This window comes from Arvicola amphibius, chromosome 17 (assembly GCF_903992535.2).
Source record: "Arvicola amphibius chromosome 17, mArvAmp1.2, whole genome shotgun sequence".
Classification (NCBI taxonomy): Eukaryota; Metazoa; Chordata; class Mammalia; order Rodentia; family Cricetidae; genus Arvicola; species Arvicola amphibius.
This window is the reverse complement of record NC_052063.2, coordinates 10,208,170-10,224,785: the sequence shown is the minus strand read 5'-3', so window position 1 is coordinate 10,224,785 and position 16,616 is coordinate 10,208,170. Positions and strand designations below refer to the sequence as shown.

Genomic DNA, 16,616 nt, shown 5'->3' with positions numbered 1-16,616 from the left:
GCTGTCTGTTTATGTGGGTCTTCTCCTGGGAGTCAAATCACAATGTCTGCATCTTCCATGTTCTGGATTACCTGCCTGCAATAAATTCACACAGATACGAGCCAGCCTGGAGTCCTCTAGGCAGGCGGGTTGAGCAGTCAGGAAGCAGTTTGCAGGGCCATGGCCATGGTGAAGACATTTGCCCACATGGAAGCCTTCTCAGCCGTTTTGGACAGTTCCCATCCCTTCTTCTGCCTCTTATCAGCTAAGCTTCCACCGCACCTCACTGTGGGGCCCTGCAGGGATTACTAGCTGTCATGTAGCTTTTATCTTTCCGCCTCCCCAGCAGCAGGGAGGAGAGCTCAAAATGTGTCAGAATTACAAACCAAAAGCAAAGGATTCCCAAGGGGCGAATCCCTGTCTCCAGAGCACCAAGACCGTCCTACACAAAACGGAAAACACGAATCTCGGGCTCTCCTGAAATTTCTCTTGCTTTTTTTTCTGGGTTGAAAATATAAAAACGGTAAGTATCTGCCAACTGCCAGATTTGACCATGAGAGAAAATCAAATAGTAAATAAAAGAAAATGAAAACCGAATCAGGAAATGCAGCCGAGTGATGGAAACACACACACACACACACACACACACACACACACACACACACGTATGCTCACACACACCATGCACTCACACACACAAACACACACACAAATGCACACACAGACGCACGTGCATACACATAAATAATCACACTCGGCGCTGCCACCCTTCCTGAGTTTCTGAGACAGACATGATTGTTTTGGGGGAGCAGTTCCAAACAGTGCAGGAATTCCTGGAAGTTCAACTAAGGAGAGGACAGCTTCATTGCCCGGGGTCATCCAACACTGCTTCTATTTCTAGGCATGTGTATACACAGACACTCACAAACAGTCCCGGTGACCTGTGGCGGCAGCACTTGCCCAGGTGGCCAGTCCTTAGCGTACTTTCCCAGGTCTGATTTCTTTTCCAGTCACCTCTGAGGCCAACAGAATGACTGGCACAATAAAACAAAAGGCTGTTTTTATTGGGCAGCAGAGTGGCCCAAATCCCCTGAATCGCCTTTTTAGATGTACAACCTTTAAAACTTTTGAATGCCTTTGCCATCCCCTAAGGCTAAGTCCACAGTTTCCTAAGCTGGCCTACGAGCAGGATGGACCACTTTCTTTAATGGTCCAAAGAGGGACGTTGGAGAATGAAACGTAGCTACCGAGAATCCTGTGACAGCAGCCATAGGCCAGGGCTGAGAGACCAGGCTGCAGGTCGTTCCTCAAGTGCCCACTTAGGCAGCTGCCCCTGCTCTTCACTCCTGTCCTTTACTGTTCCTCTCCTCTGGCCACAGTTTCATTCTTTGGAAACAGGAGAGAGGGTATGCCCTTCTGATGCTCCTCCCTCCCACAGCACGTCGAGAGCCCCCATCACACCCGCAGTGTCTTGTTCTGTGGCTGCGGCTTCTGGCTTCAGATGCGCAAAGTCCCACTTGGCAAATAAACTACCAGGCTTTGTTCATTGGCAGCCAGGCCCTCAGTCCCCGCGTTGGTCAGGTACGACCAGCACTGGGTTTGGTGACTTCAACGCCACTTTCAGATGCTCTCCTGAAGGCCCCTGACCTGGGTCTGCCACACGGGACTAATGCTACCCTGGGTGCTCAGAGAGTGTCTGTCGCCAAGGCAGAGACTATAATGCATTTATCCAGGGACAGTGGAGGGTGAGACACACAGGCACGTGCACACGCGCACACACCAGGTTCCAGACCCTCCTCAGCAACTTTGAGCTCAGAAGCGTCCGACTTCAGAATTCTTCATTTGAAATGGGCAGTATTATGCCATATTTCTGGGGGTGAGGGGAGCTAGTATCACTTCCTCTAACCCACCACACTGCCATATAGCCAGCAGAAATGTGTGACCATTTGTACCTAGGAACAAAACAAGGCCTTGAAACCGTCTCACATCCCTTCAGGTCAGGCCATGCAAACCCTTTAGTTCAGGTCAGGTTGGCATTTCTACCAACGTGAAGAAGAAACGTAGGTTTTCAAGAGCTTTGGATTTTAGAATTGCAGAACGTTGAACTGTAGGTTGGTAACAATGGACATTACCTAGACATGATGCCCCAGGCAGGGCTCCACGTTTATAGTACATCATGCAGAGCACAGTGTACGTCCTAGGTCTGCCACATTCACACATACTTGTGTAATACATACAGCATGTGCGAAATCTCAGTCCTCAAAACAATCCCACAATGCACCACTGACGTCTCTAGATAAGGAAATAAGGCGCAGAGTATTCAATGACCACATGGAGAGGAGACAGCAGAGCTTAAAACTGATGATGAAGTAATAAACTATGAACACAGTATGTGCTACCCAGAGAGGGGCGGGGAGATGCAGCTGAGCACACATTTGCTAAGGTGGCCTGGTCGGTCCTGCAGAACTGCCTGACTCCGCGGCTCCTTGCCAGCGTTGCTTCTGATAGCCTTGGTGTCTACAGACAGAACGCTAAGGTGGGGACTTCCTACCCAGTCACAGACAGCTAGGAGAGGGCCAGGTTCAGACCGAAATCATGGCCACCACAGTCCTCCCTGGGGAGTTGCGACCTGGAAACACATTCTCGTCCTCGGTGCCTGGACTATAAAATGTAAATGAGGCCCAGAGAGAATTATAGGATGGCCACACCGCTCCTACAGCTGCGGGGGAGGGCAAAGTCAGAACACCGCGCGCTGGCACCCGAGGAACATGAGGGTACAGCAGAAAGAGTACAGCACACTGGCCTTCAACCCATTAGTGATGGGAACTGAAGCGGAACAAAAATTAATTTTACACGAGCTGCTTGAGTTGAACTCCAACAAATTCGTATCATGAAACCGAACCATTGTAAAGAGCCATCAATATAAACACTGAAGCTAGGACTAACGTCTCCGTACGCACAGCCAGTCATTCCGACACACTTCCAACATGGCCACCCAGGCTCCTGATTGTGCTCCTCAGATTAACATGATCTGCGTACACATTAGACGTGATTGATTAAATTGCTCAAGTGGAAAAAAAAACGAGGAGAGGAGGGTGGCTTTTCAGAATACAATCCCACCAATATCTCGCCCCTCTGCTCCAAGCCAAGGTTATCTAACGAGAGAGCTGCCTTTGGCAGGGGGCGCTTTGCAGGTCAGTGGACGCATCTGGACGTCAAGAGTGAACAGAGGCCTGCGGAGGGGATTTTCACAGCAGGACGCAGGACAAGCCGAGCGTGGCCTTCTGGTGGGAACACGGAGGACCGGAGAGGGGAGGGTCACTCACCTTTATCCCTTCTTTTCTCATTAACATCATCCCACCTTCAGTCAGGACACTACCACGCCTCGTTCAATCTGCTCCTCTCGGGTTTCTGGAAGTCACAGACAGCCATGTACGATGGTTCTGGTGAAAAGGAAAACCAAAACAAAAGTCTTTTTTTTTTTTTTATCATTTCTTAGTGAAAGAAAATACAGTTGATAAGGAAAACCCTTCCCACATCCTTCAACACAGACCTGATGACTGGGCCTTCAGCCACCTGGTATTGCCATGGCAACAGAAGCCAGCATGTTGAGTGGCTCTGATGAGGACGTGAACTAGCCTACGTCTAGATTTGGTATTGTGTTAGACAAACGCTGTTCTTGGGAACACCATAGAGACCGAGAACCATCTACAGTTAGTGATCCGTTCACGTCCCAGGAAGCAACCAGTCTGCCAGACGGTGCCACGGAACATGGATCGTCATGGAATGCCAGACCAGGATGGTTGTTCCAACACCTGCTCACCATCTTCGTTTTCACCGGTCGAATCCTGAATTTATTCCCACATGGTCCCCACATGTCCTTTTCCAGCCTTACAGTATGCCCCATTTCAGATACCGGGGCCAAGACCAATGAAAGACGGGAAGTTAACCTAGGCCCCGCCCACTGTGTAGACAGCTCAGCTGGTTCTAGCCCCACCCAAGAGGCACGAGATTCCCACAGGGAACACAGATTGGCTGGAGACTGACTGACTTCAGGGAGTGTTCAATTACATTATCAGCACCTTCAGGTCTCTTTGGTCCTCTGTTGAGCCTTTACTTGTAAACAATGAAACTTTATTACATACACATATACGAAATACATACACACGGATGTATATACATATGTATATACATACATAATATACTTATTGTGCTTTGTGGTGGATGTACCTGTCATGTGGGTTAGTCCAGTCAGGGCTACTATTTCTATAAAGAAACACCAAAAGCAACTTGGGGAGGAAAGGGTTTGTTTGGTTTATATATCACAGTCCATTGAGGGAAACCACAGCAGGAACTCAAACTGGGCTGGAACCTGGCGGCAGGAGCTGATGGGAGAGCCGCTGCCTACTGCCTTGCTCATCATGGCTTGCCCAGTCTGCTTTCTTGTAGCACCCGGGGCCAAGTGGGAGATGGCACCACCTTGGGCTCTCCCCCATCGATCACTATTTTTAAAAATGCGCTCCAGGTTTGCCTGCAGTCCAGTCTCACGGAGGCAGTTTTTCACATTGAAGTTCCCTCCTCTCAGATGACCATGGCTGTTGGGAGCTGTGAACCCCCCAGATCCTGAATTTCTGGTAAACAACTTGTAGTGCTTGCAGCTGCTCTGAGCACGAGACCCTCAGGAGTTCCTGATGGTCGAGGAGTGGTTTCTGGTGGGTTTGGCTGGGGCATGGCTATCAGTTAAGGATTGATATATAAGCAGCTCTTAAGTACACAATAAAGGGGGCATTCCTGTCTCAAGGATGACCCGTGTCTCTGTCTGTGTGTCTTTGTGTGTTTCAGTCTCCAGCCCCTTGCCCAGTTCACGAACTGTATGGTCGTGCATAGAGCGCAGATGGGCATGGTGCACTACACATAGCTTTGTGAAGTTGACATAAAGCTAACTAGCACATGGGCATATAAAGGTGTGTGTGTGTGTGTGCGCGCGCGCGCGTGTGTGTAGAGGTCAAAGGTCAAGGTCAGATGTCTTCTTTAATCACTCTCCACCTTTATTTTTGAAAAAGACTGTGTATATGCATATATGTATATATGTGAGTATATGTGCATATATGTATATATGTGTTTGTATGTATGTGTGAGTGTATATGTGTGTATAAGCATGTGTGTATGTGTTTGTGGATGTATATATGTGGATGTGTGTGTGTATGTATGTGTTTGTGTGTATGTGTTTGTATGTGTGAGTGTGTATGTGTGTATGGGTGTGTATATGTATATGTGTGTATGTGTTTGTGTATATGAGTGTATATTAGAGTGTATGTATATGTATGTGTGTCTATATGTGTGTATCCATGTGTGTATGTGTCTGTGTGTGAGTGTGTGTGTGAATGTGTATATGTGCGTGAGTGTATTTGTGTGTACATATGTGTGTTGTATGTATATGAGTATGTATCATATGTGTGTGAGAGTGCATGTGTGTATATGTGAGAGAGTGTGTATGTGTGTGAGTGCATATGTGTGTATGTGTGTGTGTGTGTGAGTGTGTGTGTGTATGTGTATGTGTGCAAGTCCTGAAGGAAGAGGCTGTCAGGCCCCTGGTGCTTGAGTTAACAAGTGGTTGTGAGAAGCCTGCTTGTGGGTGCTGGGAAATGAACCCGAGTCCTCTAAGGACCAGCAGGTTCTCTGGAGCTCTGAGCTCTCTCCCCAGGCCCCCACCTTGATTTTCAATGCAGGGTTTCCTCGCTGAACCCGAAGCTTGTGGGTCTGGCTAGGCCGGCTGCCCAATGAGAGCTTCAGGGACCTGCTTGTCTCCAGCTGCTTCCAGGGCCGGGGTTTCAGGCTATTATTATTTTTTAAAGAAGACAAAATGAATAAGAGTCCCCATATTACAGTTTAGCTCTCGTTGCGAGCAGGGTACATTTAGAATCTATAAATGGTTCATGAAGGTCTAATATAAAATTACAGAGATTAGCAAGGGAGCATTGTTAGATCATCTATCAATGCGTGTGTGACTTTCTTTCCAGCAGCAACTAAGAGCCACCGAGAGAGTCCAAACATGAGGCTGCCATGACCAGATCTTTTGTTTAGAGAGATCACAGGGCTGCACTGTGGGAACGCACACTGCAAGGTGGCACAAGGCCAATGCCACTGGTAAGAAATGATGCAGGCCCAGATTAAAGCCATGGCAGAAGGCAGATTGGCGAGTCTTTAGGAGGCTTTGGCAAAAGGGTTTAGTGACAGATTGGATCTAAAGGGTGAAAGATCGCAGAATTAAAGTGACTCCCACATCTGATGGGCGGTTTGTGATGCTGCCCACTGAAGCAGACAATGCCAGAGGGTCAGGAGGATGAAGGGACTGGGGACGGCAGGTGACCCTGCACACTATGGGTCAGGTCCTGGAGGGGATCACCAGACAGTGGGTCAGGCATCGGATCTGACCAGGAACTCCCCTGAATGCAACTAGGAGCAGAAGTCACAGGCTTTACTGACATCATCCAGTGAAAATGCACGCACTGAAAAGATGCACAGGCAGAACGCCATGGAACCCCAGAATCGGGGATGGTACAAACAGTGGCGTCCATGAAGGAGACGATGAAGCGGCCAGAAAAACAGGAAGAGAGCCACGAAGGAGGTGCTACCACAGTTTAGTATGAACTGTCTCCCCCAAATTGTGCATAGTGAGCCCTCATTCCCTCAGCAATGGTGCTATACTGGGACAGGTCCTGGAAACTCAAAGCAGGCAGGACCTAGCCGGAGGAAGGAGGTCACCCCCTCTGAAGTTACATCTCATCCCCTAATCTCGTCCACTTCCTGTCTGAGATGAGCTCACAATCTCTGCCTACATTCTTACTTTAACCGCTAGCCCAGGTCCAAGGGTGGTGGACTGAAATCTCTGCGCCCATGCGCCAAAACAAACCTTTAGGTTGTTTGTGTCGGGGATTTGGTCATAACTACTCAACAGTAAACAGTACAAGTTGGGTAGGAGAGTAGTGTGGGAAAGCCAACCATGAGTACCACCAGGACTGAGTGTTGACACCCTTACTGCCACAGAGTTCTACTCATTTGACCCTTGGCATCACTGACCAAGGAGTGGTTAGGACCGTTGAGAAGGACAGAGGTCACTATGGGCTTGAGCACCTAGAAGGAGAGGTGAGCCAGACCTGTGAGTCATGGTGTGTCATCTGTCCCCATATTACAGCTGAGCTCTCACGCCGTAAAGTCTTTGCCTCCAGCCTGTGGTAGAAGCTATAATAGGTGGGGCCTTATAGGAAATATTGGCACTCCAGCCTCTCCTGTCTTACTGCTCCAGGCCACCAAGGGGTGAGCACCTTTGCGCCAACATACTCCCAACCTGAGGCCACCTCTCCAGAGGTCCCTAAACCACGGACCCAAATGACCACGTGTGGAAACCTCTCAGACTATGAACTTGGATAAGCTTTTTTCCTCGATTGGCTTTTCTCAGTTGTTCTGCGGAAGCCCCAGAAAGTGGAGTCACAGACACTGCCTACCGTGTAGATTAGGAAGCAGGCGGAGAAGAGGGAAGGGGAACAGAAAGGCAGGGAAAGCATCCACACTGATGAGTGAGAGTCTTTTATGCTATGGCTGGTTCCAGTCAGTATGTCTTACTTAGAAATATAAATTCCCAAAATATATCAAACAGGGTGCGGGGGGAGCGCAAGACCTACAAAAGTCTGCATTACCTGACGGGATGAAATATGTGCTCACTGGAGATATAAGGGGTGGTATGGGAACTCACGGGGAGGGAAGATTAATTTTAGCTGGGCTGAAGCTCTGCTTCCGGAAGGGAGGGGGCAGCTGGCTGCTCTGGCTCTTTAAGGACTGGAAGGCTTTCATAGCGAGGGAAAGAGTGCACTCTAGCTGAAGGAAGAGAGCCAGCAAATGGAAAAGCAAAAGGAGCTTTAGGGAAGTGGGGACCGGCTGGCTTCTGCCCCTACTCCGCATTTTAACCCTTGTGTGCCCCCCATCTCTCTAAGGACTCCAGGAAGCCTTCCTGCCCTGCTGGAGTACCCCAGCCACTCCATCGCGGCCCCTCCCACTCTCCGTGGAAATGATCTGTTGATTGGTCTGTAGCTCTCACCAGACATCTGCAACTGTGTTTCTTTGTACTTCCTATGCCTGGCACAAAGCTTGGGCCAACGGAGAGCTCAATGCAATTTCCCCAGCTCACAGCTACAGGGCTCTGGCGGAGTATCTAGTGGAGGAAGACCGGGGAGACCCAGCAGAGAGGCAGCATTTCTTTTACGGGCCAGGACCCGGGTGGGGGCCCGAGGTGGGGGCCGCGCTGTGGTTAAGCTTGTTGTGATGACTTACAGGCACGGGAATAGGAGGACTTTCTAAAGTTAGAGTGAAGCAGGCACCATCTAAAGTTTAGCACTTCAGGGGCTGGAGAGGTGGTTCACTGACTCAGAGTACTGGATGCTTCTCCAGAGAACCCCTATTGGATTCCCAGCAACCAACATGGTGACTCACAGCTGTCTGTAACTCCAGTTCCACGGGCCCCGACACCCTCTCCTGGCTTCCTCACTTCCCAGGCAGGCACATGGTGCACAAACGTATGTGCAAGCAAAATTCCCAAACACATAAAATAAATTCAATTTAACAAAATGAAGTTCAGTATTTTAACCATTTTTAAGCATACACTTCTGTGGTACCAAGAGCATTTACATTGTTGCACTATGATCAACAGCAACCATCTCCAGAACTTCACCCCAACAGAAGCTCCGCATCCATCAAACTGTATCCCTATCTCCCTCCCCATGGCAACCATCGCTTTATTTCTGTTTCCATCAGCTCTATTACTCTAGGTATTTTATATTGCAGGATCGCATCCCGTTTGTTCCCTTGAGAGTGACACACACTTTAACGCCCTTTAAGCTAATCAGCGCGTTACTAAACTATTTCAGTGGGCGTGGATGGGAACAAAAGCGTATGTGTGTACGATGAGCCTATATCAGTTGCTGGATGAGACAGAATTGTCAGGCTGGAATAAAGTTTGGGGTTTCTTCCACTGTCATGCTTAGGACAGAGGAGGGGCTCAAATGAAAAGTGGGTTCACGGTAGAAATAAGAGGCTACCCTTGCTTTGTAAGTGAGAGTAAACTCTCTGTTCCTGTTAAGCAATGGGTTGTTACTGAACACCTCGTATGTGCTGGGATTCCTGCATAGACTTGCTTTTTTCATCACCCCGACAGCTCTGTGCAGAGGAGAGATCCACAGCCTCCTATTTATGAGTGTAGGCAGGTGAAGACAGTCAGCCTTCCTGCAGTCCCATGGATCGCAGGTCATTGGTCCCTTACAGGAACTCCCACACCAATGGGGACACAAAGTATAAAGAGAAGACATTGGTGACCATGTACAGAGTGCAAGGGCAGAGATACGTGTGGAGAAGTAAGGACCCTAAAGAGTAGCTAAGATCCAGCCCAGGCAGGCATTTTCCTGGAGGAAATTATGCCTGTGACTTATTTTTTTTGTTTTGTTTTTTTGAGACAGGGTTTCCCCGTAGTTTCTAGGGCCTGTCCTGGAACTAGCTCTTGTAGACCAGTCTGGCCTCGAACTCAGAGATCCGCCTACCTCTGCCTCCCGAGTGCTGGGATTAAAGGCGTGCGCCTCCACTTATTTTTTAAGGCATTACTACTGTGTGACAAAATGCACAGATGTTAAACACGCTAACAACTATGTGCACCTGTGTAGCTACCTCCAAAATCAAGGTTAGGGAGCTTGAGCGGTGGTTCGGCTTTTAAGAACGCTGGTTCCTAACACAGAGGACGCGGGTTCAATTCCCTGCACTCACTGGGCAGCTCACAACTGAAGAGGCTCTAGCAGCCCCAGCACGGCCAACATGGCTGTGGCAGGCCTTGCCGTTCCCCCATTCCCTCAGCCTTGCTAAAAACCTTTGTATTATATTCCTAAAGCTAGTGACTCACCAAGGTCTGTTCCCTTATTTGGCCACTTCCTCCTCCTGAGGCTTATCCCCAAGATCCAGCTATCAAAGTATTGAAGTACAGCAACCTAAAGCCCTCTTTTGGCTCACTTAATTAATATGCCCAATTAAAATTAAACACCTCATCCAAACACAGGGTTTCTCCTTTTACCTGATAAACCACCATTTGCCTCCGGGCCACGTCTGTCCCCTCTCTATTCCCTCTCCTTCTCGCTCACCCTCTACTTCCCATCTTTGTCTCTTATTCCTGCCCTCTGTCCCTCTGGGGCAAATACATTTCATTTGTGCTGAGAGCTTGGTCTTGAGGTGTCTTGTACCAATTCCAGTCTTTTCAACAACCATCTGCAGCTCCAGTGCCGAAGGACCCACCGCCCTCTTCTGGCCGCCATGGGTACTGCACACATGAGGTGCGTAGACATCAACGCAAACAAAGCACCCATGTATATATAAAATGAAATAAAGTAAAACACGGCCAGAAAATCCTCCCCCATGCCCTTTTTCTATCACCAGCTTTCCCTCCCCCAGATTCTCGTTTTTAATATCATAAATTAGATTTTCATGCTCTCGGGCCTCATAAAAACAGCCTCTTCGGAATGCATGCTTTTGTGCTGGGTTTCTTTTCTGAGTCTTAATTAACACAGAGCTGGCTAGGCAACGGTGTGGTATGAAGAAACAAAGAGGTGATAAGTGACCTGTTGAACGGAAGCCAGAGCCTGGAGAACCAGGTAGGAAGAAAAACGGGTGGTGGCAAGGAGGAACAAGCAGACAGGCCAATCATGAAGGGCCTTGCTTTGATCCCGTGGGCAAAAGCCTCCCACAAGTCTTCAGACAGCTTCGGATGTACATAGCTCTGCGTGCTACCCTGTTTCAAACACAAAAATCTTAGGTTGTGAGAGTTCCCAGTTGTAATTTTACAGACGACCACGTTGAGGCTCAGAAAAGCTAAGATGTGTTGAGTGATCGGCTAGGAATCAAATCCAGCTTTGCCTCGCCCTGCCCCGGTCCCGCCCCACCCGGCCCCACCAAGCCCTGCCCACCAGTAGAAAGCTACTTTAGAAGGGACTGGGATGGGGATCCTGCCTACACTCTGAAGATCTTCCCTGGAGGGCAATAAGGGGGCTGCAGGTGTGGAAGGAGTGAGAAGCTCTGAAAGCAGCGGGTGGGGACGGAAGGAGTCAGTCCCACCTTAAGCGTGAAGGCTGGAACGGTGCAAGTCCACAGGGCCCACAGTGAGGAACCAGGCATTTCCGGCAACCCTGCCTTTATTGTTTAGGTGATGCCAGTGACCCACCTGAAGGTCCCCAGAGAGTGAGGGGGTCTGTGCTGGCTCAGGGGAACAAATTTAAAAAGATGTAATCCTTATTCTGAATTCCCCTTGCGGTCAATGTCAAACCCAATGAATCCTGCCTATTTACCAGGTTTGAACTATCTTCTGGTAGCCAAGAGTAATCTGCAATCTCGAGAACAGATTCTTTGAAATTCCTAGGATTACCAAAATATGGATTTTCTATGTTTATTATTTTTAAGACCAATTTATTCATATCCCTCCCCCTGCCCTGCCTCTCACACCCCCTCTCTCTGCAGGGATCAGACCTGGCACCGTGGACATGCTGTGCAAACACACCTTCACTGAGATAAATCCTTGATCGTAATTTTTTTCCAGATAGTTTCTGGTGGCCTGGAGGACAAGCAATGTTCCCGTCTCAGCCTGTTGGGTAGTTAGGAACTACAGGCATGTGCCACCACACCAGGTCTGTTTGTTTGTTTGTTTGTTTATTGAGACAGGATCTGCTGTGTCCCAGGCTGGTCTTGAACTCACTATGTGTCTAAGAATTCCCCTGAACCCCTGATCTTGCTAGTGCCACCTTCCCAAGCACGTATCATCATCACCCTCCATTTATGCCACCCTGGGTACTGAGCCTGGGGCATCTTGCACGTCAGGCAAGTACTCCACAACGGAGCCATACCCCAGCCCGTGTGTTCTTACATTCCTTCTATAATGAACCAAGAATAACACCGCAAACTTAAATCTGATACTGCACTGAAATGCACTAAAATGTAGTAAAAGCAACAAAATAAATAATAAAAGATAGATTTTTAAATTCTTTTTTTTGCGGTTATAATGTAATTATATAATGTCTCCTCTTTTTCCCCACCTCCAAGCTCCCCATATACCCCTCCTTGTGCTCATTCAAATGTGTCGTCTCTTTTTTCACTGTTGCTACATACACATATGTATTTGCATAGCCATACATATTTCTAAATATGTAAACACAACCTGCTCTGTCTGTATAATGTTACTTTGAATGCACGGTTTTAGGGCTGACCATTTGGTATTGGCTAACCAGTCCGTGTCCTCCTCCCTGAGGAAGACCGTTTCTCCTGTTCTCGGCATTCCTTAGTTGCCTGTGGCTCTTTACGTAGGGTTGAGTACCTACGGGCTCTCCAGGCCCATAGTAGTGTGTGTATCAGTGACCATACTCAGCTCAGGTTTAGGCAGTGCAGTCCCAACTGTCACAGCTACAGAACAACTCCCTCACTGAGGGAAGAGATGGCAGATAGATTTTAAGAGCCAGAGGACCGGGAATTTGCTGTGAGACTTTCTCTCTATCTCCTCTGGCCGTCAAAAGCTGCAATCTTGAAGTTGCACCAACATGACTGCCGTATGATATTTTTAAACCAAAACTTTAGGTGAAGGGAGCCTGCTGGAGAAGGAGAGTGCTCAGTGGTTAAAGCATTAACTGTGAAAGACTAAAGACCTACTTCAGAGAAAGCCCCGCATTATACTGTACAGGAGAGGCAGAGAAAGGGGCCGCCAGGAGCAGGCTGCCAGATAGATCCAGATTCAATAAGAGACCCTGTCTCAGAAAAAATACATGTGCACATAAAAAATAAAATTAAAATATTAAAAACATTAAATAAAAATTATAAAAAAGTATGAATTCACCTCTGTCAGATAACTCAGTGTCAGGAGAATGACATTTATAAGGTCCAAGGCTCTAGAGGGAGAAAAATGATTTGGCAACGCAGTACACAGGAAAACAAACTGCTTTTGCTTGGAGTATGTACGAACCTATTAAGGTTTCCTAATCATATTTAATGCTATCTCTTTACCAGACAGAAAAGAACGCTAAACATGCAGCTCGCAGCCCTGCTTTAAGAAGGTCTGAAATTCCCTTCCCTGGCCTGGGAAGCACCCCCATTTTCCTCACCCCTCTTTCTAACTTGGCACGACTTCCTTGGCAGCTCTCTCCCTCTGTAGAGGTGCCCGTCACACACCACAAAGTCAGGTGAGTGTCCCTCGTAGACTAAGCCCGCCTTCATGGTGGCAAGGTTCTCTGTGTTGAAACTCTGGGTTGAGTTGCCTCCTGAGACTGTCCAAGTGAGCCAAGGGCTGTATCGTGTTCATCTTTCCATCCCTAATGGAGGTGCTGGTGATAAATCCCTTGTTCAATAACCAATTAACAGATGAATGAGTGAAAGAATGAATGACAGATCGTTCTGCAAATATATACGACCTCCTGCGTTAATTATTTAAATGGAGACACGACCCTCAGCATCTGTCAGGGACAACAGTATGGTGTGGAAGGAGGAGGAGGGAGTTAGGATGTGACAACCAGAGAACATGAAGGTCCATGTCCAACTTGACAGGGTCCCCACAGAAAGCACTGCCACGGTTTCAAAGTCAGGGATGCTGGTGCCAGAACACCAGAGCCTGGCAGGCTCTGCCCCTAGGGAGGCGGGGCTAGGGATGAGTTCCCTGCCCCTCTCTCCTCTGAGCTCTGCTTGTGTTCCTATTGAAGAGGTGAACAGAATTTTAAAACCTCTAAATAGCCTTGATATAAACTTTAATGAGCTCTCATGGTTTTATATAAAATTGATCTATGCTTACTACAAAAAAAAAGATGTCTTCTTTTAAAATTGAGAAGAAATAATCTAGCAAGACCCCATTTCCCAGGGCTTCGGGACTTTCAAAGTGGCTGATGGAGAGAGAAAAGCATTTGAACTTGAACTGTATAAGGCATTAAAGATATAAAAATGAAATCATTACAAAATAAAATTCTGGAGTATTCCTTTCTAATTCCAAAAAATTCACCTACTTCTTAAAATAGCCCCGATTTCATTGGAGACACTATCAAGTTGAACATGGATCTTCATGTTCTGTGGCTGTCACGTCCTGACGTTCAGATCCTTCCACACTATGTTGGTGTCCCTGACAGGCACTAAATGTTTGGTTTTCTCTATCTTAACAGAGCCAAGCCCCTAATGTCACTCTGCGAGCCACTGAACACTGGGTGCAGACCCTGGGGTTTGGCTGGCCCCATCAACAGTGAAGAGAGAGAGTCTCAGCTCCACACTGTCACCTTTGGTACTTTGAGGAGTGCCACCTAATATTTTAGGGACCTCGACTCAGGCCAAACTGGAATTCATTGCTTCAATGGAGGAAGTATTTTAGGCCTCACCTGCTTAAAACAGCATTGGAGATTTTCTTAAACCCGTTAAAGAGGACGGCTGGAATGGGAAGGTTGAGGCAAAAGAGCCATATTTAGAAGGTGGGAAAATGCACCCAAGGGCATGGATTTGGGCTTCTCTAAGAGGAAGTCAGAGAATGAGACATAGCCAAGCCCAGGCACAGCCTCTTCTAGAGAGTGGGGATTAACTGTACTTAGCACCAGCCAAATAGAACACTCTGGAGACTCTCGAGTTACATCTCAAAAGGTTGCTAAGAAATCCTTCCATTTTTCCCTTTTTCTCTTTTGATGAGATAAATGAGGTAGCCTTGTAGATCAATAACTGATTAATAAGTGACTGGCTGGCCCTTCCATGAATATGTACGACCTCAGGCGTTAGTAGTTGAAGTGGGAAGAACATTTAGCACCTGCCAGGGAACACCAAGCATGAAGTGGAAGGAGGTGGCCTTGGATGGATACAATAAAACCCGGAACCACCAGGGAGTTTAAAATGGCCGTGCCCTTTCCCCGTGAATGGGGTTCCAGATGTGTTTCTTAGACAATAACAGCCTTACACTAGGGCAGAAAGAAAGGCCTTGAGCAATTGTCAGTTGTCCTCAATTCTTGCACCTTTGTTGGCAGAGGCTCCAACTGGATTCTGATTATGAGGACCCCCTTTCCCTTCCTATGTTCCCAAGATCTCTCTCTTGCCTTAATTTAACACTCACAGCCAGTCCTCATTTCCTCTGGTCATTTGAAAAGTCCAGCACTTAATTATCAAAGTATCCTTTGCAAACAGAGCTGGCACGTGACATTCTTTTAGCCAACAGGCGAGAACAGAAGCAACAGCAGCCCTTGCCACCCTATCCCCTCTGTGTCCCGGGGTTGACCAGATGTCTGAAGCTGCAGCAACTCTCTTTGGCCATAGTGCGTAAGTCTTAGAGTGATTGTGGGAATGGCTGAGACACTCACTGGTCTTGATGATGAATCAGTCTTGCTAGGTGAGCACCATTCATCCTTATCTACTTTAGCCACAGTGTAATATTTATATTAAGAAATAAAATAGACTATAAACAGTTTTTCACACCATTACATCTACTCTTCTGTGACACCACTTGCCATTTTAAGGTCTATGGGGATGTTTTATATAATTCATTGAATCAACTTTCTGTTGTCTATATGACTTTCCCATTTAAGTCTTTTAACAAGGGGTGAAGATTGTTTTTATACACAAAAGACTGTAAATATCCATAATTATTTTCTTAGAATAGACTATTGCAGGTAGAATTTCTTGGCTAAAAGGCTTAAATACTGTGAAGATCAAAGGCAGTATCCTTACACATGGAACACCTTTTCTAAATTAAGAAAAGATGGGTTAAAACCGAAACCTCATTACTACTCATTCCTAGTCTCTGTCTCATAGGTTCCTTTTACAGCTCGTCTCTGGTTCAGCTTGTGACAGATTCGTGAAGATGCGGCTCTTGCAGGATGGACAGCTGATTTCAGTGGTTTGATTCCTATCCAAAGCAATGAGGCATTGCTTGGCAAGGCTGTACTCTCTAATCCACACACATCTTTGCGGTTCTGTAGTCTGGGCTGGTTTCAACAGAAGGCTCCTCAAACAAGAATCCACATAGAACCTCAGGGTGAGTTTGGACAACAGCTAAAAGACAAATGAGTGGGAAACGGACCCCAGAGAGACGAGCTCCGGGAAGAAACAAATTCTAAAGGAACGGAGAGGAAGAACAGAGGAAAGGAAGATGGTTGCCAAAGGCAGAGCCCTATGACCACCCTCTAGGTGCTGGAGACTTGGGCTCCCTTAAGTTGATATGACTCAGATATGTGTGCATGTTCATGTATGTCATGCACTTGGGAGTGTGTATGTTCATGTGTATATATGGGCTCACATGGGTTCATGGATGTGCATGCGTACATGGAGGCCAAAGACAGACACTGGGTATCTTTCCTTACTTGCTCTCCACAACTTTTCAATTTTATTTTACTTTACTTTGAGACAGGCTCTTTCACAGACCCTGAAGCTCGTGAGTTTGGCTAAGCTGGCTGCCCATGTCTCAACCCATCCCCCAGTGGAGTTGGCATGCAGCCATGCGTGGCTTTTTACGTGATCTCTGGGGATCTGAACTCAGCTTGCACATTATGCTACACAGACTGAGCCTCTTCCCCGGCACCACGCTCGGGTGTTTTATCACAGCAATGAAAACCCAACTC

The 16,616-nt window shown here is 47.5% G+C and overlaps 1 protein-coding gene across 1 annotated transcript in view; it reads right to left on the bottom strand.

The window, feature by feature from the left end:
- Tmcc3 (transmembrane and coiled-coil domain family 3) overlaps positions 1-3,426 on the bottom strand; it is a 152,383-nt gene extending 148,957 nt beyond the window's left edge. The window contains exon 1 of the mRNA XM_038314931.2: positions 3,306-3,426. Coding sequence (XP_038170859.1) covers positions 3,306-3,335 — 30 coding nt within the window. The 5' untranslated portion in view covers positions 3,336-3,426. The remainder of the gene's footprint in view (positions 1-3,305) is intronic.
- Positions 3,427-16,616: the final 13,190 nt, after the last annotated feature.